We start from the raw sequence: 25,370 nt of genomic DNA, 5'->3' as shown, positions 1-25,370 counted from the left end.
GTTAGGCAGCATCTGTGGAAAGAGATGCAAAGTTAATATTTCAGGTCCATGACCTTTCATCAGAACTAGAACTGGGATATATTCTAAATTGTAGAGAAGATAATGGGATGCAGCAGATAATGGGGATATCTACTAAAGGGTTGACACCAAGAAAGTCTGAGGCAGAAACTGATGGCAGCACCTAAGAGAAGATGGTGAAGGCTTGCTAATGTTAACCCAAGCTGTACTGAAATACAGTGAAAAGCTTTTGTCTGCGTGCTATCCAGTCAAAAACGATTATGCATGAGTACAATCAAACCGCCCACAGTGCAAAGATAAAAGATAAAGAGTACAACTTTTAGTGGAAAGATATAACATTGAAATCAGATTAAAGAAAGTTCCAAGGTCCAACATGGTAGATGGGAAGATCCTCTCTAGCTGATGAGAGGAGATCGTTCAATTGCCTTATTACAGCTGGTCTGAAATTGTTCCTGAATCTGGAGGTATGTGTTTCCATATAATTGGAATGATCTTAAACAACAGTGTAAAACAGCCAGGTTAAAGATACATTTCAGGGTCAAAACAGCAAAGCTGTAGTTACTGGAAGTTTGCAAAGCCATATCTTGTTATATACAGAGAGGCTTGTATCGGTAGAGCAATCTTGGCTGTTAACACATTAAATACCTGTAACTTCTGGAACGAGGTAGTCCACCAATATATATTGGATCTTTATGCCCACGATTGAGATCTGAAGCGGTTCCTGGCGATTCTCCTTGTACGGTTTCTCGGTCCGTTGAATTAAAAGGGTTCATGACAGCCAACACACCTACAAACGTTCACACGGTTACTTTTTTGAAACGTTCTTGGTGACAAGATGCCACTGAGAAAAAAGGTCTATGTTTGTACCAGAGGAAATGCACAAGAATCTTAAGAAAAAGCAAACTGTTGGAAGAACTCAAATATTTAGGCAGCATCTCATTGAGTCAGAGTCATACAGTGTGGAAACAGGCCTTTCAGCCAAACTTGCCTATGCCAACCAACATGCACCATCAACACTAGTCCTACCAACCTGCATTTGGCTCATATCCCTCTGTGGAGGGAAATAGACAGATAACCTTCTGGGTTGGGACCCTTCTTCACGTCGCTATCCATTTCCCTCCACAGATGCTGCCTGACTCACCTGAGTTCTGGTAGTATTTGTTTGTGTCTGTGGAAACACAAGGAACTGCAGATGCTGGAATCCTGAGCAAAACCCAGCAGGTCAGGCAGTATCTGAGCAGGAGGCAGACAGGAGACGTTTCTGGTCAGGACCCTTCTTCAGACTGATTGCAGCAGGGAGGGGGAAGCTGGGAGAAAGGTGGCAGGGTGGGACTAAGCCTGGCAAGTGACAGATGGATACAGGTGAGGGGAGTTTGAATGGGTGGAGTAGGTGAGAAAGGCAAGAGATGTCTGTGTTGGTGCCTCTGATTGCAGTGGGAGTGGTATTCAACATGCAACAACTTCTCCCTATGTAACAAAAAGTGAAAACAGAAGCTAGCTACTAGTGTGCTCACACAGCAGTGATCCCTCTTGGGAAATGTGGCCATCAGTTGTCAGCGGACTTTGTTATAACGTTGTTCGTAGCTGGATATCTTACACATATTAATGTCTGGGCTAGAACATGGATGGGGCACAAAGGTCAATTACCAATCTATGCTCTCAGGGAGTGTGCCATATTGACATTCTTAAGAGAGAAAAGTTCTCTTGTGTTCATTGATGAGCTGTGGGTGCCAGAGGCAAGGATTGTATTTACCGAAAACCACTACTTCTCAGTCAGAATCAGCCCGATGAAGGGTCCCGACCCGAAATGTCCCATCCATTCCCTCTACAGATGCTGGCTGTCCTGCCGAGTTCCTCCAGTGCTTTGTGTTTTGCTCTAGATTCCAGGATCGGCAGTTTCTTGTGTCACCACTATTTCTCTATTGGATAAGGAGCTCCAGCATCAACAAAAGTCAGGCAGGGTTTATTGGAGAAACTGTGTGAACTGCAGATGCTGGTTTATTAAAAAAAAAACCAAAGTGCTGGAGTGACTCAGCAGGTCAGGCAGCATCTCTGGAGGTGACATTTTGGATCGGGATCTCTTCATTAGACTGGTTGTAGAGGAAGGGGGAGGGAGATGGAAAATAGGAGGGGGCTGGATAAAGCCAGGGTGAGGCATATTATTTTCCACTGACTGATGATATGGTTTAAAATGGGTAATGGACCCAAGCTGGCACATCCCTTGAGTAAATGGCTTTGTCAACACCCTATACGTGGCGACTCGTTGTATATTTTGTGTATGGTGTGCAAAACAAAGAATTTCACTGTCACATGTCACATGTGATAATAAAGTATCATTCATTCATTCAAAAATAGACACAAAGTGCTGGAGTGACTGTGAGTCAGGCAGCATCTCTGGAGAACATGGACAGGTGATGTTTGGATCGGGACTGTGCTTCATATTGATTAGGTGGGGGGAAGGGGGGGGGGACTATCCTGGAAGACAGGAAGGGCAGGACAAAGCCTGGCAGATCATGGTAGATACGGGTGAGGGTGGGGGAGGAAAGACAGATGGTTGGGCAAAGGCCAGAGATGAAAAGACAGACGATTTGAGACAAAAGGATTACAAATTGTGAAGCTCGAGGAAGGAATGCAGGTGGGAGGGGAGGGGAAAGGGGAGAGATGGGTGCGAGTTCAGGTGGGGCACAGGCGGGAAAGAATGAGGGGGTTGGGTAAGACCGGGGGTGGGGGGGAAGACTGTTTCTAATTAACAAAAATAGGAAAATTCAATGGTCATACTGTTGGGTTGTAAGTTACCCAAGCGGAATAAGAGGTGCAGTTCCTCCAGTTTGCGTGTGGCTTTACTCTGGCAATGGAGAAGAACCAGAAAAGGAAGGTCAGAATAGGAATGGAAAGAGGAGGTAAAATGGTTATCAATCGGGAGATCTAGAAGGCCTTGGCAGTTTCAGGTCTTTAAGTTCAGTACACTGCATCCCTAAATATAACACATTCTTTCAAATTTTAATCAACCCTGCAATGAAGGGAAAGAATGAGGGGAATGGCTTGTTGCCTGGCATTCTTACCAAGTTTGCGGTTACGTTGAAATGCAATTTTGAACCAAGTTCCGTTGTTGTATCGTTTCTTGGACACGAGGGCCAGAACTCCGGAACCGAGGTCAAAGGTCACCCGTACTTTCCCATCTGCCAACTCTACCGCGAGGAAATCTCTCTGGTAAAAGATAATCAATAGCAGGGGCATCAGCTCAATATTTAGAGCAAAGCAGTGGATCATCAGTCAACGATTTTCATTATTTCTACTCCTGTTTCGGAACCTGAATTGGGATAATGGAGCGACGTGCATATGAACAGCACCTTTGACAGTCTTGGGAAGTTGCAAAATGCGCTATTGCTCGTGAAGTGTTTTTGACTGTGAACCACTGCTGCCATGTGGGAAACATGGCAATCGAAAAGCAGCAAAAAAGAATTAAACACAACTTCTTCATCTTGCAACCAAGAAAACCGAGAGGAAGTTTGATGAGTGTATAAAGGATCACGTCTGGTTTTGATTTGAAAAGCAGAATAAGAAAGCCGTTCTCATTCATGGATGGTTTAATGACTGGGAGCGTAGAGTTAAAACGTTGCACAAAAGTTACGAGGAATCTGTGAGGAAAAGTTTTATGTAGAGTGTGGTTCTGATCTGGAATTCACTGCCTGTGGTGCAGGTGGAAACAGAATCCAGCAGTGGCTTCAGAAGGAATTGGAAAGGCATGCAGTTTTGGTCATCCCATTCCAGGAAGGATGTGGAGGCTTTGTAGCGGGTGCAGATTAGTTTATCATAATGCTGCCTGGATAGAGGGTAGGAGTTAAAAGGAGAGGTTGGGCAAACCTGGATTATTTTCTCTGGAGCTTCAGAGGTTGATGGAATGATATAAAATTATGAGAGGCATAGATAGGGTAGACAGTCAGAACCTTTCTCCCAGGGTGGAAATGTCCAAGACTAGAGGACATAGCTTTAAGTGAGAGGTTCAGAGTTTAAAAGAGATGTGAAGCGCAAGTTTTATTTTCACAGAGTGGTGGATGACTGGAATTCACTCCTTGGGGTGCTGATGGATGCAGACATGATTGTGGCTTTTAAGAGGGTTTTTAATAGGCACATGGATCAGCAAGGACTGGAGGGAAATGGAGCATGTGCAGGCAGAATGGATTAGTTTAACTTGGCATCATGTTCAGCACAGACATGGTAGCCAAAGTGTCTGTTCCTGTGGTGTAAACATAGAAAAAAATAGGTGCAGGGGTAGGCCATTTGGCCTTTCGAGCCATTCAATATGATCATGGCTGATTGTCCAAATTCAGTACCCCATTCCTGCTTTCTCCCCATATCCCTTGATTGGGGGCAGTGGGGGCAAGCGTGCAGGTGCAGCAGGCAGTGAAGAAAGCGAATGGTATGTTGGCATTCATAGCAAGAGGATTTGAGTATAGGAGCAGGGAGGTTCTGCTGCAGTTGTACAGGGCCTTGGTGAGACCGCACCTGGAGTATTGTGTACAGTTTTGGTCTTCTAATCTGAGGAAAGACATTCTAGCCTTAGAGGGAGTACAGAGAAGGTTCACCAGATTGATCCCTGGGATGGCAGGACTTTCATATAAAGAAAGACTGGATAGACTAGGCTTGTACTCGCTGGAATTTAGAAGACTGAGGGGGATTCTTATTGAAACATATAAAATTCTTAAGGGGTTGGAGAGGCTAGATGCGGGAAGATTGTTCCCGATGTTGGGGAAGTCCAGAACCAGGGGTCACAGCTTAAGGATAAGGGGGAAGTCTTTTAGCACCGAGATGAGAAAACATTTCTTCACACAGAGAGTGGTGAGTCTTTGGAATTCTCTGCCACAGAAGGTAGTTGAGGCCAGTTCATTGGCTATATTTAAGAGGGAGTTAGATGTGGCCCTTGTGGCTAAAGGGATCGGGGGTATGGGGAGAAGGCAGGTACAGGTTACTGAGCTGGATGATCAGCCATGATCATATTGAATGGCGGTGCAGGCTCGAAGGGCCGAATGGCCTACTCCTGCACCTATTTTTTATGTTTCTATGTTTCTATGATTCCGTTAGCCCTGAGAACTATATTTAATGCTCTCTTGAATGTATCCAGTGAATTGGCCTCCACTGCTTTCTGTGGCAGAGAATTCCACAATGGAACTGTTCTATGTGGCATGAGAATGAGCTGCAGGACCATGGGGGAGGAGCAGGGGAATGTAAATCAGATTGACTCAATGGGTCAAATAGGCTCCATTCTGTGCTCCAGCATCTCTACAATTCTACTCATTTGTGACATCGAGATAAACCTAGCTCTTCTTAGAAAGTAATGAATGCTGATGCATGAAGTACATTTAAAGCTTTGCTGGATAGATCCTCTGAAAATAGAGCTACTGAGAAAGAAATTGGGGCTGAGGCCAAAGATGAGAGAGGTCACTATCTTACTGAATGGTGTTGCAAGGTCAATGGTCCACCTCTTCTCCTACTTATGTTTTTATTACATTCTTAAAGGCAACCTTTTCAACACCATGTATTCCCCTGCACTGCACTAATATCTCAGCCTAGAACTCTGTGCTTAAGAGAATGAACTGGGACTTGAACACCTGTTTGAATGCAGCAGAGGGAATGGTATCCATTGAAAAAAGGATGACTTACTGAGGCACACCTGTGGCTCTGGCCTTTTTTTCCGTTACTAACTGTGTGGCTTTATTTACTTTTTATGGCAGGCTCAGAAAAGGAAGCTGATAAATAATAAATCATAAAACAGGGCACAATTCCGCTTATTCACTCTGCCAAGAACAAACCTACTCTGCTTCTCAGAAAATGAACCTTCCCATCAGGAAAATGTAGCCTCGGGCAGCTGTTTGGTTTCAAAATAAAAAGAGAAAAAAAAATCGATTTGCAAGTTTCATCTTTCTGATGTTTTACAGAGACGGATTTCAATTGCAAGGGAATATCCAATGATGGGGATCTGACCTGGAACGGGCAGCTAATAGAGGATACAATACTATACAATATATCTTTATTGTCATTGTACAGGGGTACAACGAGATTGGGAATGCGCCTTCCATATGATGCAATAAATTAATTAGCTAATCAGTATAAATTTATACAACCCAGTGAAGCAAATTAGAAACAGTTTTAAAACAGTATAAAGTTCAAGTAGGTCTGTGCCGGTTCACTGTGCGATGTGACCATCCGGCTCAGCATGACCGGTTATAGCAGCTATGGCCCTGGTGATGAAGCTGTTCCTGAGTCTGGAGGTGCGGGTGTAGAAGGCCTTGTAGCGTCTGCCCGATGGTAGAATTTCGAACAGACTATTGCAGGGGTGTGAGGAGTCTTTGTGAATGCTGGTGGCTTTTCTGAGGCATCGTGTGTCGTAGATGCCCTCCAAGGCTGATAGCTGTGTTCAGATAGTCTTCTGAGCTCCATGGACTACCCGCTGAAGAGCTTTCCTCTCTGCCTCCATGCAGCTGAGATACCACACTGGGATGCCATGCGTTAGGATGCTCTCTATGGTGCAGCGGTAGAAGGTCGTCAGCAGCTGTTGGGGCAGACCAGACTTTTTCAGTGTTCTCAGGTAGAACAGTCGTTGCTGTGCCTTCTTGACCAGCGCAGCGGTGTTAGTGGACCATGTGAGGTCCTCCGAAATGTGAGTGCCCAGAAACTTGAAGCTGGACACTCTCTCCACACTGTCCCCATTGATAAGGATCGGGGCGTATTCCCCGTTGTGTGATCTACGGAAGTTGGTGATCAGCTCCTTGGTCTTGGATGTGTTTAGGGACAGGTTGTTATCTGAGCACCAGTCCGCCAGGTTCTGCACCTCCGCTCTGTAGTTTGTTTCATCACCGTTGGTGATCAGCCCGATCACCGTTATGTCGTCTGCAAACTTGACAATGGTTTTTTTTTTTTTTTTTTTTTTTTTAAATCAAAAATATTTATTCAAATATTAAAATAATATATACAATACAATAAAACCAAAACAGAACCCACCACCAGAATATTATACAAACAAATATACCTATTGAAACTATCATACAATTATATTACAATCCCCACCCAGGATACATCCAATCCCCCGCGGTGCCCAGCGGTCCCGGAGATCCCTCCAGGGTGCCCGTGGACAGCGCGTAGTCCCTCTCCAACACCACCCTGGCACGGACGTAACCCCGGCAAAGGGGCAGGCAGCTGGCTCGGGCAGAGCCCTCTTCCGCCTGGCGCCGTGAGTCGCGGATGGCCAGCTTGGCCTGGCCCAGGAGCAACCCAACAAGGACATCTTCGGCCCTACCCTCTCCCCTACGCACAGGGTGTCCAAAGATGAGGATGGTGGGTGTAAAATGCAGCCAAAAAGCAAGGAGCAGCCCCTTTAGATATTGGAACAGGGGCTGCAACCTCACACACTGCATGTACACGTGGTACACAGACTCTTCCAACACGCAAAAGTGGCAGGCGGCTGGCGAGTCTGTGAACCGCGCGAGGAACAGGTTGCAGGGGACTCCTCGGTGCAATACCTTCCACTCCAGGTCCCCGATGGAGAGGGGCAGAAACCCTGCGTAGAGGGACCCCCACCGCGGGGTCACCTCGCGACCGGAAGGCAACACCGACCGCCACTTAGTGTCCGGACGGTGGACCAGGGCGAGGAAGTGCAGGGTGTGGAGGAGGAGCCCGTACAGGACACGCCTCCCTGCGTCTCGGAGGGAGATGAAGGGTGTCGAGGAAATGCGACTCATGTTGTGTGGGACTGGCTCCCGGGAAGGATTACGGCGCCTCGGTCCGACGAGTACTTCCGGCTGAGCGGGGGTTTGCTCAGCCTTGGTGATGAGCTTGGTGGGGATGACCGTGTTGAAGGCAGAGCTATAGTCAATGAATAGCATCCTCACGTACGTGCCCTGTCTCTCCAGGTGAGTCAGGACAGTGTGAAGAGCCAGAGAGATGGCGTCCTCTGTGGATCTGTTTGCCCTGTATGCCAATTGATGTGGGTCCAGTGAGTCAGGGATGCTGGATTTGATGTGTGAGAGGACCAGCCTTTCAAAGCACTTCATGACTATCGGAGTCAGGGCAACCGGACGGTAATCGTTCAGGTTGGTGATCTTTGCTTTTTTCGGCACCGGCACTATGGTAGCCGACTTCAGGCACTTGGGGACCATAGCCAGAGATAACGACAGGTTAAAGATCCTGGTGAATACCTCAGCCAACTGTTCAGCACAGTCCCTAAGTACCCTTCCTTGAACTCCATCCGGGCCTGCAGCCTTGCGTGGGTTGACCCTTTGCAGAGCGCGTTGTACTTCCTGTGTGCTCAATGTAAAGACCTGTCCCTCCGCCTTGGCTGGGGTTCTTCCCCTCGTGGTGGTGTTGCCAGTTTCGAAGTGGGCAAAGAAGATGTTAAGCTCGTTGGTTAGTGTGGCATCGCTGTGGGGGCAGGCAGGGCTGCTCTTGTAGCCAGTGATATCCCTGACACTCTGCCACATGCTTCTGGTGTCCGTGGTGTTGAAGTGGTCTTCCACCCGTTGCCTGTGGGTGTCTTTGGCCCTTTTTATACCTTTGTTCAGGTTTGACCTGGCAACACTGTATGCTGAAGTGTCACCTGCCGAGTGCAGCTGTGCTAGCGCTAGGTTAACATTAACCTGTGGGGGAATGTATGCAGCCATGATGATGACCACAGTAAACTCCCGAGGCAGATAAAATGGCCTACATTTAAGCAGTAGGTACTCCAGGTCTGGGGAACAGTAGCTCTCTATTGCAGTGTGGTTGGTGCACCAGTCATTGTTAATGTAGATACAGAGTCCACCGCCCTTGCTCTTACCGGAGTCCTTTGTTCTATCAGCGCGATGTAGTGACCGGTTCGTTAGCTCCACAGCCCCGTCGGGAACCAACGCGTTGAGCCACGTCTCCGTGAAGATCAGCGCGTGGACATGATTAAACTAACACTGTGATACTATGCTGGGTTCATGATCAAAGCAGCAGTAGGATCTTGCACTCCAGAGTGAGATGCAATATTGATGTTTTGCTTCGTGTTTGTCTGTAAGCAAACAACTGTACACTTTAATCTTCCTTTAAATCAGTCAGGTTTCAACAGCAGGGGTTTCAGAGTGGGATAACAGTCTTGTGGCTGAGGAGTGCTCTTGTCAGAAATGGACTGTTCTGTTTCATGCTGGGATGGTGTCAAAGCTTCCTTGGAGATGACTGACTTTCAAGGACAAACTGTTACCGTCCAATTGTCCTGTCAAGCGGCATTTTCCCAGATATATAAAATGATAGCAAAACAAAGATGTTTTCAGGCAATCAGATTTACATTTGAGGGATGGATATAAAATAATTATATCACAGAACACAGCACAGGAACAGGCTTTTCAGCCCACAACTTCCGTGCTGAACATGATGCCAAGGTAAACTAATCTCCATATGTAGAAAAGATGAACTGCAGATGCTGGTTTACACCAAAGATACACACAAAGTCCAGGAGTAAGCCAGTGGGTCAGGCAGCATCTTTGGAGAAAAAAGATGGATGATGTTTGGGGTTGGGATCCTTCTTCACACTGAACTAAACTTTTCCCTGCACGTGATCCAAATCTTTCATTTCCCTGCATACCCATGTGCCTACTTAAAAGACTCTAAAACACCACTGTAGTACCTGCCACCACCACCACCTGCAGCACATTCCAGGCACCCAACACCCTGTGTAAGATCACATCTCCTTTAAAGTTTGTCCCTCTCACCATAAAGCTATGCCCTCTGGTCTGGGGAAAAGCCTCTGATTGTCTAAACCAGGGATCTCCAAACTATGGCCCGTGGGCCACATCTGGCCTGCCACGAGATTTTATCCGGCCCGCAGCGAGCTCTTAGACAGTGGGGACTGGAGGCAGAAGCTGCCGGCGAAGGTTCACCAGAGAGCGAATCGCCACCGACCCAGAGCCGGGACAAGGCGAGTGACCGCAGTGCCCCCTCGCAAACAACAAGACCGAGGAAACCTCCCTCCTCGCCACCGCCAATCACCACGGGGGGGGGGGGGAGGGTGTCAGAGGGTCTGGTGAAGGAGCGCCGCCACTTGCTGGGGCAGCTCCCTCCCTCTCTCCCCTCTCCCTCTCTCCCAGCACCAGCGAGATCTGCGCCGCTCCTCCACTCTCTTCCCCAGCCCCGTCTCCCTCTAACGCAGCGAAATAAGAACAAACACAAGTGAAACTTCCCTCCTCGCTGCCGCTCACCCCGGGGATGCAGGGCTTCTGAACAATACTTGGGTTTGGTCTTATTTCGTTGCGTTAGAGGGAGACAGGGCCAGGGACCCTCTGACACCCTTACCCTTCCCCTTCCTGTTCTCACCCGCTGGTCCCTCTACCCCTACTCTCTCTCTCCCTCCCCGCACTCTCTCTCTCCTCCCAACTCTCTCTCTCTCCCCCACACTCTCTCTCTCCCCCTCCCCCACTCTCTCTCTCCCCCTCCCCCACTCTCTCTCTCCCCCTCCCCCACTCTCTCTCCCCCCCCCCCCCCCACTCTCTCTCTCCCCCCTTCACTCTCTCTCCCCCCCTCTCTCTCTTTCCTCTCTCCCCCAGTGGGGGCCACTATTTTTTCTGTTTTATAAATAATTGTATACCTACAGTATATATATATATATATATTCCAATATTTCAAGCTCTTTTTAAAAATTGAATATTATTTATTTGTTGCCATATAAACCTAATGTAAACTAACCTAATCTAACCAAACCTAGTTTAAACTTTCCAAATCTAATCTAACGTAACTTAGTCTAAACTTTTTTAAGTTCATTAAATTTATAAAACTCACACTTTATTTTTTCCTATCATATCATCATATCATATATATACAGCGCGGAAACAGGCCCACCAAGTCCGCGCCGCCCAGCGATCCCCGCACACTAACACTATTAACACTATCCTACACACACTAGGGACAATTTTTTAAAACATTTACCCAGCCAATTAACCTACATACCTGTATGTCTTTGGAGTGTGGGAGGAAACCGAAGATCTCGGAGAAAACCCACGCAGGTCACGGGGAGAACGTACAAACTCCTTACAGTGCAGCACCTGTAGTCAGGATCGAACCTGAGTCTCCGGCGCTGCATTCGCTGTAAAGCAGCAACTCTACCGCTGCGCTACCGTGCCACCCACAGAAATGTGCCAAATATATAATGTGGCCCTGACGCTGAAAAGTTTGGAGGCCCCTGGTCTAGACTATCTATGCCTACATAACTTTATACACTTTATACACTTCAACCTCTGGCATGCCGTAGAAAATAATACGTCTGTCCAACCTGTCATCATAGCTACTACCCCCCAATCCAGGCAGCATTCTATTAAACCTCATGTAACCTCTCTGAAGCTGCCACATCCTTCCTGGAATCAGGAGCTCACTGCTCCCTCCTTTTGGGGAAGTCAAATGTTGAGAACAATTTTCCTGCATTAAAAAAAAACATTTAACCAGCTTCCCAAAAGCTTTATGGCAACAATGGAAATAAAAAATGAAGTTTTTGAAGTCCCATTTATTTTACTAATAATGTATAGTAAATTATTACTATAATTTACAATAATGTTGTGTTTATCGTATCATTGCTTCAACTAAATTAAGTATTGTATGAGCAAGCATGAAAAATAAGTGTTAAATTACATCAAGGTTCTTCAACTGGCTGGGATGAAATACGTTTAATTCACTTACTATTACACAAGAGACTATTCAGCCCATCAGGAGCATTCCAGCTCCCAGCAGTGCACCACTTTGGTCCCATGCCTCCTCTTATTTCCCCATAGCCCTTCAGGTTATTCTCTCTCACTTGACCCATTAGCACCTCTGTTTTTTTTTGTAACATTCCTAAAGAATAATTTCAGTAGCCACTTAAGCAACCAGCACATCTTTGGGATGAGGAGGAAATTTCAAATCAGGGGAAACCCACACGATCACAGGGAGAATGAACAAACCCACATGGACAGCACTAGAGGCCAAGATTATAAACGATACAGAGAGATTTTGAACCAGCAGCTCTGCCAGTAATGCCGCTGCAGTTGCTCCCAAAGAAATGCGTGACAAAAATATAACAAAAGTTGTCTGTGTTATATTAATCAATGGATGTCTGATATTTTGACAATTCATAGCCCGCAGAGGAAATAAATGGAATTATTTTTCAGATACGTTTGAACTTTACAAGTACACTAATGGGTAAAGCTACCGATTAAGTAATCTAAGCAGACACACACACTTACAGTGCCATTTGAAGTAAGGTATAGGAGCAGGCCATTTGGTGAGAATGTGCTGAAGTGCATCACCAATTGAGTTGATGTGGAGCGTAATATTTTATCAACAGCTGAGTAGCCACTGCCATCAAAGTGGAAGGCAATATCTTCATTTTGGGATCTGCAGAAGACACATAACGTTTATCCTCAAATAATCTTCCCCCCTCTCCACTCACCTAATATCAAGAGCCACAAGTCAAAAATTCAAGAATGTTTAATTGTCACATGCACTGGGTCCAAAACAATGAAATTCTTACTCGCTGCAGCTTTACAGGTGCATTAAATGCAACAACATAACAAATCAATATACAGTAAATTGTTAGTCATATGTGGTAACCAGACCATGATACTGTAGGCCATAGTGGTACCTAGTGCAATCTTAGTAGTACAAAGTGGTTTTGTGCTGAGGTTAAAGTGCTTGAAAGGTGGGAGGGTTATGGAGAGCAATGCCTGGACAGGCAGCACTTTGTTACATAATTGCCAACTAATCCATTGTGGCAAGCTCACAAAACAAAGAGCCATTGAGTGAGCAGTGTGAGAAATGGGAACTTTTACAATGGGGGTTGATTCAAGCATCCTTAGACACCACAAAGTGCACTTCCTTGGCCACTGGTTTTGCTGTAATGTTTCTCCCGAGTACTTGATGTCTCACCAACCAATTTTGTGCGGAGCAAAATTCGTTAAAATGAAAACTAAGATAATACTATCAAACCTGGGACAATGATTAGTTTTACCTTGCAAAACATCCACTGCATTTCCCTTCTCGTTCTCGATAGTTCCACAAGCCGATAGACTTTCCATCAAGAAACGCCTCACCCATACACCCTTTGAAATGCGTAACCCTCACTGCTGGTGTTTTCTGCACACAAATGGAATGGAGTTATTGTAAGACACTGAAGTGGATGCAAGAGAAGGTTTAGGTTTAAGTTTATTAGTCTCACGTGTACTGACGTATGGTGAAAAGCTTTGTTTTGCATGCTATCCAATCAGATCAGATAATACTATACAAAAATACAATCAAGTCAAACTCATGTACACTAGGTAGAGCAAAGGGAAAGATACAGAGCACAGAGTATAGTTCTCAGCATTGTAGAGCAATAGTTTCCTAGACAAAGTCCACTGTTTGCAATGGGGTAGAGGTGAATCGGACAGCACTTAGCTTATGGAAAACAGTTCAGAAGCCTGGTAACAGAGGGGACAAAGCTGTTCCCGACTCTGGTGCTGCGCGGTTTCAAGCTTCTGCACCGTTTGCCTGATGGGAGCAGGGAGAAGAAGGAATGACCGGGATGGGATGTCTTTGATTATATTGGCTGCTTTTCAGAGGCAGCGTGAAGTGTGGAAAGAGTCAGTCAATGGTGGGGAATGGTGGGGGGTCTGTGTGATGGACTGGGCTACATCTGTAACTCTGCAATTTCTTGTAGTCTTGGGCAGAGCTGTTCCTAAACCTAGCTGTGATGCAACCTGACAGTATGTTTTCTATGGTGCACCTCACTGGTTCCTTTATTATCACATGTACCAAGGTACAGCGAGATTCGTGTTGGACAAAAGAAGGACCGTCCATTGAAAGTTGAGGGAAAAAACGATTAAAAGAGCTTCTATATTACAACTGACCTTCACTTTCTTGGAGAGGCCACCGACAAAAACAAGGGTGGAATTATTCACATCCAGTACAGTGGAAATCCCAGGAGATGTTGCTTTTTTTATGGTCTGCTTATCTGAAGTCAAAGATCCAACTTCTTGAACAGAGAGAGTACCCATACGCCCAAACCTATTATTCAAATACAATGTGCAATTTATTGAGTGGAAGTGATAGAAGGATTTTTACTGCTCCATGCAACCAACAACATACGTTTACTCTTTGCAGAGTAATGCACAGTGGCGCAGCGGTAGAATTGCTGCCATACAGCACCAGAGAATTGGGTTCGATCCAGACTATGGGCTCTGTTTGTATGGAGTTTGGACTTTTTCCCCGTGACTGCGAGGGTTTTCTCTGGGTGCTTTGGTTTTCTCCCACGCTCCAAAGACATAGGTTAATTGGTTAATTGGCTTCAGTAAAGATTATAAATTGTCCATAGTATGTAGGATAGTGCTAGTGTACGGGGATCGTTGGTTAGCACAGATCTGGTGGGCCGAATAGCCTGTTTCCACACTGTGTCTCTAAACTAAATTAAACTAAACTAAACGGATTTGTTTTCATTATCTTATGAAGCAGCACACAATACACCATGAAAGGTATTAAAAGGTATATGCAGGGTGGAATTTTACACCAGGGCAGTTCAAGCTAGAGAATTTACCTGCAGCTGACACTGCCACGATCAGGTGCCATTTTACTTGTGCCACGGCAGGACACCTGTTTCAGGGCCTGGAGTTGCATTGAAACTGAGGACGGAGGTTTATGATTTCCACTGATAGGGGCATCAAGAATTAGGAAGCAGAAGTGGGAGATGCAGAACAGCTGTGGCCGAATTGAATGCAAACAGACCCTAAGGGGCATTCTGGTCTGATCATCTGTTAGTAGTTAAAAGCTATTCACGCACACACATGGATTCTTCAGGACTGCATGAGAAGTCCTCTCTAATCATCTTTCCTCCTCGATCCACTGTCTCAGAGTGTATCTTCTACTCTTTTCTAGTTGTCCTCGGTGCAGTTTTTCCAAGCCAGTTTACAAGTCCTATAGAAGGGCCAGTTGAAGTTCTTGCCAGGACAAGAGACTGAGAAATATGTAACCCAACTGCAGATGGTTGAAATGTAGAACTGACACAGGAAATTTTGGAAAAGGCAAGTTGGGAATGCACAATATCGTGGCCTGCCAGTGTTGTCCACGTGGAGTGCACAGGCTTAGGAAGCAGACCAGACCTAGCTTTCTGAATCTTATAGCAGGTCCCAGACTTACATATTTACGAGGATATATGTGGAAATTTGGGACTTTAGTTTAGGTTAGAGACAATGCAGAAACAGGCCCTTTGGCCCACCGAGTCCACTCTGACCAGCGATCCCTGCACACTAACACTATACTACAAGCGCTAGGGACCGTGTATAATTTTACCAATTAGCCTACAAACCTGTATGTTTTTGGAATGTAGGAGGAAACCAGAGCTCTCGGAGAAACCTCATGCAAGTCACGGGGAGAACGTAGAAACTCTGTACATCTTTGACCTCTGATCTCTGGCGCTGTACCCTTGCACTTTCTAAGGCTGAATGCTGGTAATTCTGACTGCGACTGTCGGTAATAGCCAGCAACATCCAACTCTAGAAGTTTGTTCGTTGCCACAAGATCGCTAAAGGACCACCGTATGAACCCAACTCAAGAACTGTTCAGCAATGTCTCTCCAAATCGCAGTAGCGACGAAAAACTAAAATAGAGCAAGGAGCTATTTTTTATCCCTTGGAAAGTCATATTGACTTCTACCACATCTTAATTCTCGCATCACTACTTAACACATCAACGTCAAATAATTTGATTTATTCACAAAATGCTGGAGTAACTCAGCAGGTCAGGCAGCATCTCGGGAGAGAAGGAATGGGTGACGTTTCGGGTCGAGACCCTTCTTCAGAGATGCTGCCTGACCTGCTGAGTTACTCCAGCATTTTGTGAATAAATCGATTTGTACCAGCATCTGCAGTTATTTTCTTATAACGTCAAATAATTATTGGTAATCCACAGGGAATTGCTAATTAGTATCAGAAATGTGTAGGATGAGGAGATGTTGACTTGCCTGGCAGCGTGGATCTTGTACCACTTGTTGGTGTTTATTTGAAGGTCAGGGTATTCTAATCTTGCCGTCCCTGAGCCCACGTCCCACAGGAAGGCAACTTTGCCGCGTCGCATCTCCAGAGCCAAGAATTCAGTCTGAAACAGGGAGGAAGGCAAATGGTTAACTTTGTCTAAAAATGGCCAAACTGGTTCTATCGTCACTTTCGACCTGCAAGATTAATGGAAGGGACTAACCCTGAGAGCTGAAACTAACCGTGAAAGCTTTTCCATTATAATCAGCAAAAGAGATCATCAGGAATATTGAGTTTTAAAAAAAAATCAGATTTTTTATTGAACTGAAAAACTTTTAAATAAATGGAAATATATGGTACCAGACACTGAAGAAGGTTACAATTTCCTTTTAAATGAAAGCAAAATACTAAAATTGGACCAATGTATATTACAAACAATGGTTTAAAAAAATGCCAATCAAAATGTAATTTCTATTTCTCTTAGATGCACACTTTGACAACATCAAACATGACCACATTAAGTATAGAAAGGGCATCACATGGAGTGATATTTTTCAATTATATCCCAGAGGTATTCTTATTTTGAGAATGTGTATTTCCAATTTCTATAACAAGCAACCTTTCTAACCACAGATTTTGAAATTGCTCAAAATGTCACAGCAGGGTAATGGATAGAATTTAGAAACTAAGAACTGCAAATCCTGGTTTATGATAAAGATAGACACATAGTGCTGGAGTAACTCAGACAGTCATGCAGCATCTCTGAAGTAAAAAGATAGGTGACAGTTTGGGTTCGTGTCTGAAGAAGGGTCCTGACCAGAACTGCACCTATCCTATTTGTCCAGAGATGCTGTCTGAACCTCCGATTTACTCCAGCAATTTGGATCTATCTATTGGACAGTATTTGTTTGAAGTGCATTGACATAATAGAGGGTGTGAGCTACAGGGAGAGGTTGAGTAGGCTGGGTCTCTATTCCATGGAGCGCAGGAGGATAAGGGGGGATCTTAAAGAGGTGTATAAGATCACGAGAGGAATAGATTGGGTACATTAACAGTCTCTTGCCCAGTGTAGGGGAATTGAGGACCAGATGACAAAGGTTCAAGGTGAAGGGGAAAAGATTTAATAGGAATCCGAGTGGTAACTTTTTCACACAAAGGGTGGTGGGTGTATGGAACAAGCTGCCAGAGGAAGTAGTTGAGGCTGGGACTATCCCATTGTTTAAAAAACAGTGAGCAGGTACGTGGATAGGACAGGTTTGGAGGGATATGGACCAAGCACAGGCAAGTGGGACCAGTGTAACTGGGACATGGTTGGCTGGTGTGGGCGAGATGGGCCGAAGGGCCTGTTTCCACACTGTATCATTCTATGACTCTGACATATAAATGCCTTTGTGAGGTATTTTTGAATGTCTGAATATTCAATTCAAAAACAGGCCCATCAAAAGCACAATTTTTCAAGCTGATCTTTGTAAAAGGATCATTCTTTCTTCCACTTTAAACAACCGTGCCCATAACCCATGGCTTTATTCCTACGTACGGAATGGGAGCAGGGCGATGCCTACTTTAGAGATACAGCATAGAAATAGGTCTTTCATCTTTTCTAGTTTATGCACCAAAGTGGTTGAATTACATTCACTGCTTCATTCTCATTCACTTGTTCAGCTTGTCTATCTCCTTTTGAAACCTCTTTACCTGCTCCCCCATACTCACAATCCAATTTAGTTTAGTATTGTCGGCAAACTTAGAAATATGACCAAAGATAGACACAACGAGCTGGAGTAACTCAGCGGCTCAGGCAGCAGTCCTGGAGAAAATGGATAATGACATTTTGGATCGAGACCTTACTTCATACTGAAAGTCAAAGGATGGTGGTGGGGGATTAAAACCTAGAGGCGAGAAAAGACCAGGATAAACCAGGGCCAGCAACACATCACCTCATGCAGGGTGGTTCTCTGACAAGACCAACTGTTGGCTTGGGAAGGTGTAATCAGAGGGATACATGGTTGTGAAATGTAGAACTGGTTAAACAACTAGGTTGGAAGAAAGGGGGAAGGAGGGGTGGGGGAAGGGGAGAGATTGTAGAAGTTACTTAAAATTAGAGAACTCAACGTTCATGCTGCTGGGGTTGTAAGCTGCCCAAGATTAATATGACCTCTAGACCTCTGAGCCAAAGGGTGGATGCAGATGATGAAAAGCACAAGTCCACTGATCGCTCGGTACCCCATTGGTCTCGGCCTGCCAACCCGAGAAAGATTGTTTATTTCCCACTCTTTACTTTCTGTCCAAGTACAAGTTCTCAATCCATGTCAGCATATCGCCCAAAATTCAAAGCACTCTGACTATGCTGAACAGCATCTTGTGTGGGACCCTTTAGAAAATCCAAACACATCACATCCATTGAGTTCCCCTAGTCCAGTCTCAGAATTTAAAGAATTCCAACAGATTAATCAAATATCATTTACCTTTCGTAAAACCATGCTGGCTTTACTGAATCCTATTTTTCTTTTAAAAGGATCTGTTATTACATCCTTCATTATAGATTCCAGCATTTTCCCTAGCTCTGATGTTATGCGAGTGCACCAGTAGTTTCCTATTTTCTATCACTCTCCTTTCTTAAATAGTGGAATCATTTTTGTTGGTGCCCAATCCCCAGTGAACCAATTCCAGAGTCTATGAAATATCGGAAGATTAAAACCATTAGCACTGCTCGTGTTCAATCAAAGTTAATACAAAAATGGATTTTAGAAAAAAGGTGTAGATCATTCAAAATATTTTCATTTATCAAACTGATCATGCATTAACTGCACATACTCTAAAAGGGAAATCTTCCCACCAAATTGCTGTGAAACAGCCCCACATCAAAGAAAAACTTTGTTGAGAACTTCCAAATAAACTTCCAAAAAATGAAGGATTGGATAATCTTTTTTGGAAGGGGTGGCACAGTGGTAGAGTTGCTGCCTTACAGTGTCAGAGACCCAGTTTCAATCCTGACTACGGGTGCTGACTGTATGGAGTTTGTACGTTTTCCCTTTGACCATGTGGGTTTCCTCCGGGTGCTCCAGTTTCCTCCCACACTCTAAAGACGTACAGGTTTGTAAGTTAATTGGCTTCGGTAAAATTGTATATTTTCTCTAGTGTATAGAATAGTGCTAATGTACAGGGTGATCACTGGTCGGTGCAGACCCGGTGGGCCGAAGGGCCTGTTTCCACACTGCATCTCTAAAGTCTAAATGAATGAGGAAGGATGAATATCGGCCAAGATACATCACTGTGGGGTTTTTCACGAGCTCGTAAAGGGCAGACACAGCCTCGATTTAGCACCTCATCCAAAACGATTACTCTTTTGACAGTGATCACTGCAATAGGACCTTTTGATCCAAAAACCTCTGACTCAGAAATAAGGATGCGATCTTCCAAACTATACCCAATAACATTTAAAAGGATTGACATTCTAAAATCATAATAAGTAATTGCAATCTAACTAATTCCTCATTCACATACAAGTTGGAAATTTGGTTGGCAAATAATTATTTTTCAGTTATCTGGAGATTCAGTTATATTATTGAAAACTGCATTGTGTGAATCACTGGCTTCGCTGTAGTAACCATCCTAGCCTCAGTTGGACTTGCGGTAGTGTGGTGGCAGCTATAACTAGTTACTCACGTTGCTGCTGCTCCCAAGGTAGAACAGTAGGTTTTCTGACTCGGATGTTTTGACATTCAGGGTCAGAGTGTTGTAGTTGCTACTCATGAGTGCAGGCTGGTAGGCGCGGATGCAGCCTCTGTCAGCTGAGACCGCCACTTTAATCTGGAGGAAGATTAAATAGAGCATTAGAAGAAAACATTGAAACAAAAAACAGCAGATGCTGGTTTATACCAAGATAGACACAAAGTGCTGGAGTTACTCAGCGGGCCAGGCAGCATCTCTGAAGAAAAAGGATGGATGATGTTTCTCTAATTATTCTCTAATTTTAAGTAACTTCATTTCATATTCCCCTCCCCTTCCTCTTTGTCCCCTTCCTCCACCCTAGTCGTTTTACCAGTGGGTGTAAATAAGGGTTGATTCTCTCTAACTGTCCATCGACCATGGCCACCCATCATCCACTGTAGGCTTGGCGCACAGCAGAACTGGGGATGTCCGCTAATTGACTGCATAATGCTCAATTCCAGCAGCAGCAGCAGCAGCTCAAGGCTATATGCCACTGGACCTGACCTACATTTAGGCATCAACGAGGCCAATATAACCAACTAATTGGTACCTGATCTAGACCATTACTTCAATCAAAGATAGACACAAAGTGCTGGAGTAACGCAGTTGGGCAGGCAGCATCTCTGGAGAAAAAAGGATGGGTGACTTTTCAGATAGGGACCCTTCTTCAGACTGTAGGTAGGAGGGGAGTGTGGGGAGGATGACAGCTGGAGGCAAGAAAAGACCAAGACCACTCATGGGCAGCCGCAAATGACCTTGGGCAGGGCAGTGCTCGGGAGGTCCAGTGTTGGCTAGAGAAAGGGTGATCTCAAGAGATACAAAGTGGAGAACTGTGGAATTGGTGAAATGACTCAGGAGGAGGAAGGAGGCAAGGAGTGGAGGGGGGGGGGGGAGAGTATGAGATAGAGTTAGATAAATTTAGAGAATTCAATGTTCATATCGCTGGGTTGTAAGCAGTGAACTTAGACGGAAGGAGGATTCAGACGTTAGATGTTCTAGTGCACTGAATGGCTTAAACCAGGAGACGGAATATGAAACAAAAGAACACACCACAGAAAGTGACCACCGTGCTTCTTTGTAAAAACCTTTTGCAGTAAAATTGATCTGTAGAATCTGCCCTTATTGATTCTACGCTTACCGAGGCAGCTTGCTTCCGAGCCTGATCAATCAGTTCCTTTATCTCTGATAGGTTTCTGCTCAAGTTGTCCTCTAGCATTTTCAATGGCTTCAACCTGTCCAACAGGTAATTGGCTTGAATTTCAACCTCTTGTACCTTTGCTCCAGCAGACACAGCTATAAGGGGAAAAATAATCAGAAATTAACGCAGGAACAGGAGCAAATCAACAACACTGTACTTACTGCCCACAAGGCATCACGGACTTTGAATTGTAAGAATCATATACTCGAATGATAATTGCACAGAGGGATATTCACATATTTCTGTCCATCTTGGGTCTCTGCAAGGACAATGCAGCTAATCAAACCACTGGCCCTTCCTCCAAAACCTGCATATTTTTTTCTTCAAGAGTTTAACCAACTCCCTTTCTGAAGACATGAATAAATCGTCCTCTCCCAATTTGACAGCTAAAGCACACCAGGTACTATTTACTTGTTCTGCAGTAAATGGTTTTCCCAATATAACCTTCTGTCAAATATCAGGATTCAGACCAGCAGGCCGGCTGATAGCTTTGTAGACTAGCTCCAGAAAGCAAGACGGAGCAAGCTATTAGTAAGGCAAATTGGCCTTTAAAGGATTTCTGTGCAAAAGTAGATAGATCCTGATCCAATTACAATGAACCTCAGTGAGACTACATTTGGAATACTGTGCACAGGTCTGGTCACCTTAACAAGGAAGGTTACATGTGTGATAGAGGAACTGGAATTAAGAATCATCAGCTTGATCCTTGGGATGTTTGATGTCTTGGGTGAGATTAGCAGAATGGGCTCATATGTTTCAATTCGGAAGGATGAGAAGTGTTCGAATTGAAATAAACAAATCCTTGCAGCTCGACCTCGGCACCGCCCTGTAGATGGAGGATGGAGGAGCAAAAGCAGGGATGTTCAAAGAGAAAGAAAAGTGGCAGCCTCTTATCTGCTCCTGAGTTCCTCTGCTCTAAAATGAGTGCTTGTGACCTTTCCTGCCTTGCTTCAACCTCCCAGTCCCTCAGAAATCTCTCTGGCAAATCCTTTTTACATCTTGGTGCAGGTCTTCACATTCTTCCTAAAGTAACCAGATGTGGACGCCCTACTCCAATCTGACTGTGGCCAAACTAAAGTTCTATCAAGATATATCGTTGGAAGATCTAAGGACTATAAGAATCGCAAAATACTATAATTTTTTTTAGTTTGCTTTTTATACTGCCCATGTATAGTCGAACAAAATATGCCCATTTGTCAAAAATGAGTTTTAATCGATTTTTCACTATGAACTTACCAGTCCTTGCTGAATCATTGATGAGCTCATTTGTTTCCCTGACAGTTTTATTGACCCTCATTACAATGCCAGATGTGGTCAACAGCTGCTGACTGAACTGCTGAATTTCATCAAGAGTCGCAGTTGCTGTTAGATTAGCCGAGGTGGCACGATCTTTTGCTTCACGAATTCGGTCAGTGGCACCTGCAATACACAAGCATTGCTTCTTTTGAAAAGGCAGCTGGAGGCATTTAGTCAACTTCATACACGGAATGATGATCCACCCATGTCTCAAATGTAAAACCATCATCGCTGTATCCCAATCTCTGCATGGTCGCTCATCTCTTTATTTCTGAAACATCTTCTGGGATGCATCTCCATCTCCAACTTCATCAGCCCCGATCCTGCAGTCAGGCCTTCCGCTGCGAAGTCCTTATCCTCTCTGCCTTCCTACCTCTTTCTCCAACATTAGGGTGTAAATTAAACCCTGTTGCATCGATGTAATGCCTTCATACCTGCCTTAGTGTGATATCTAGACCGGTAACACTCCTCTGAAATGACTTGGTACATATCTCACTATGGCAGGGAAGGTGAATTGACATCATGAAAGGTCTTCATATATCTGAATTCCTCAAAACTTCTTTGGATTGAGCTTTCTCGTTCATTACGCTGATGCGTTTACTTAATGAATCTGGCTACATATTTCATGGCATGGGACTAAAAAGGCAACCCCCCCACCTCCTCATCCTCCTGCCCACCTTAATGTTTTCAAGCTTTCTGGCGATGCAGCAGCTAAAACGAATATAACTTCCACTTTATATAAAGACTTCCTCAATGGGCTTTCCCAAATTCCTAAAATTCAATGAATAGACTTAGCCTCCTTTGAATGGCTGAGGCAAACAAAGGACAGCTCTAAATCTTAAGAGAACATGGGAGAATATAATAGGCACTTAAGTCTGTTCCACAAGCCAAGATGACAATGATAATTCTCAACCATGTTTACTTCCTCACTTGATCTCTATTTAGCACAATTCTTTCAGTGTCTAAATATTTATTAAATCCTGCTCTTTAATACATTCAATGTCTGAGCATCCTTCGGAGTGTAGGCTGGAGAATTTTCATAAGTTCTTAAGTTGCAGGAGCAGAATTAGGCCATTCAGCCCATCATGTCTACTCAGGCAATTGAACCATCCGATAATCAACTAGAGAGCAAGTCTGACCTAACATCTACCTCATTGGAGATCCTCAGACCATCTTTAATCAGACTTGACTGGACTTTATCTTGCAATAAACATTATTCCCATCCTCCTGCATCTGTACACTGTGGATGGCTTGATTGTAATCACATATAGTTTTTCCGCTGACTAGATAGCATGCAACAGAAAGCATTTCTCTGTTCCTCGGTGTATGTGCCAATAAACGAACTGAATTAATCTAAACTGACTCACTCCTAAATAACCAATCCCTTATCCTGAGATGTTTGCTTTGAGATTTAGGCAACATCAACCTTCTGAGCATCATTATTCACCGGTAACATCATTGGATCAGCAACATCAATCCTGCATTTGGCAACTCATCCTCAACCAACTAATGGCCTTTCCACCATTTCCATGGCACAAGTCCAACAGCACTCAAGAAGCTTGACACTACCCATGATAAAGCAGTTTTCTTTTTCCCTCCATTACCCGTGTTTTGTTGCCAAAATATGCCTCACCTACAAAATGCACTCCAGCACTTATCCAGAATACTATATCCAGCACTTATCCAGTCTATTGCTGAGGAGGAGAATGACAACCGATATATGGGAATAGCACACATCCCCCCCAACAATGCTGTGTATCCTCCCAACTTGGAAATAGAGTGTCTTTGTGGTGGTTGTGTCTAAATCCCAGAACTCGCCTCTTCTCAGCCTCGAGGGACTGGCTTCACAAGAAGGACAGACGCAAGTCAAGATAGCGGCTCACTGCCACTTTCTCATGGGCAATGATTGGCAATAAATAACTGGCATTGTTAATTGCATAATGAAATTATGCCATGTCTTGATGTGTTATAGGTTCTGATCCTCTCTGCCCCAACTTAGAGCAGACCTGATTCTACTCTCCTTATCCTCCTGTTTAGTTTCCTGTCCCCCTATCTGTGGCCAATCCAGATTCCTTCACACCACCACCTCACTGCCAAAGTGCTGCCTGCCCTGGAACCAACATCTCCTGGACTCCATCCCAATACCAAGAGCCAAGTTCCAATGTAATCCTAAGCCCCCGATCACAACAAAGGCTAAATTTTCACTATCAACCCCTAACATGGGCCTTGGAGGGCAGTACCAACTACAAAAACATACATCTTCCCACGGTTGCACCATTTAGCTACCCCAGAACTTCCTTCATATGGTTCTTAGATCTAGATTCACCTCCTTGAGAGAAACACTAAATTCTTAGCATTTGCTTTGTCAAATGTGCTCTAAAAAAGTTACCCCAGGCTTTTGTAGGAATGGCAGGAGTTTTGTGTTTAAATGCATTTATGAGTATAATTTGACCTGACATTTTCTCATTTAGAATTCCTCATTCAGGCCAGTATCACAGCGAACTCTCGAGAAATGCACAAACAATTTGAACACTTATTCATGGAAGTTAAACCACGGGTGACAGGGGTTATGGGGAGAAGGCAGGAGAATGGGGTTAGGAGGGAGAGATAGTTCAGCCACGATTGAATTGCGGAGTAGACTTGATGGGCCAAATGGCCTACTTCTGCTCCTATCACTTACGACCTTATCTGCAGTTCCTTGTTTCTACTCTCTTATAAAATATATTATTTCTTTGCAATTAAGGAGTTTGGTGTGTTCCCGTTCTCCAGATTACTTACCATTAGTTAACTGTGCCAGTAGCTGCATGGGTTCACTCAGCAGTCTGCTTACATTGTGTGCACTCTTTTGAAGTTGGTCAACTTTATCTTTCAATCCACTCAGTTGGTTGACAAGACCTGAACAAATGAGAGAACCAAAGCAAATCTTCAGATACAATACCGTAACATAGCAACAGGCCCTTGGGCCCATCAAGTCTATGCTGACCATTAGGCACCCATCACACGAGTCCAGCACTAATCCAATTTTACTCTTCCCATAATCCTGGTATCAGCACCCTCCCATCCCACGGATGTGAGGGTTGGTGGGTTAATTGGCTGTGTACAAATATATAGGCACTCCCCGACTTACGTAATAGTTACGATTCGTGAACTCTTATGTTAGTCAGGTTTTGTGTATC

The 25,370-nt window shown here is 44.5% G+C and overlaps 1 protein-coding gene across 4 annotated transcripts in view; it reads right to left on the bottom strand.

Moving 5' to 3' along the window:
* Nucleotides 1–25,370, bottom strand: part of lama1 (laminin, alpha 1) — a 261,227-nt gene that overhangs the window by 46,365 nt on the left and 189,492 nt on the right. For all 4 annotated transcript variants that reach the window (XM_078397501.1, XM_078397502.1, XM_078397504.1 and 1 more), the window contains 10 exons: nt 24,973–25,089; nt 22,135–22,317; nt 20,839–20,993; nt 19,656–19,799; nt 15,983–16,116; nt 13,878–14,034; nt 13,001–13,125; nt 12,237–12,387; nt 3,081–3,225; nt 664–805 (listed from right to left, as the gene is read on the bottom strand). In XM_078397501.1, the coding sequence (XP_078253627.1) occupies nt 664–805; nt 3,081–3,225; nt 12,237–12,387; nt 13,001–13,125; nt 13,878–14,034; nt 15,983–16,116; nt 19,656–19,799; nt 20,839–20,993; nt 22,135–22,317; nt 24,973–25,089 (1,453 nt within the window). The remainder of the gene's footprint in view (nt 1–663; nt 806–3,080; nt 3,226–12,236; nt 12,388–13,000; nt 13,126–13,877; nt 14,035–15,982; nt 16,117–19,655; nt 19,800–20,838; nt 20,994–22,134; nt 22,318–24,972; nt 25,090–25,370) is intronic.

Source organism: Rhinoraja longicauda, chromosome 4 (assembly GCF_053455715.1).
Source record: "Rhinoraja longicauda isolate Sanriku21f chromosome 4, sRhiLon1.1, whole genome shotgun sequence".
In the NCBI taxonomy this organism is placed as follows: domain Eukaryota; kingdom Metazoa; phylum Chordata; class Chondrichthyes; order Rajiformes; family Arhynchobatidae; genus Rhinoraja; species Rhinoraja longicauda.
This window is presented reverse-complemented; position numbering and strand designations above follow the sequence as displayed.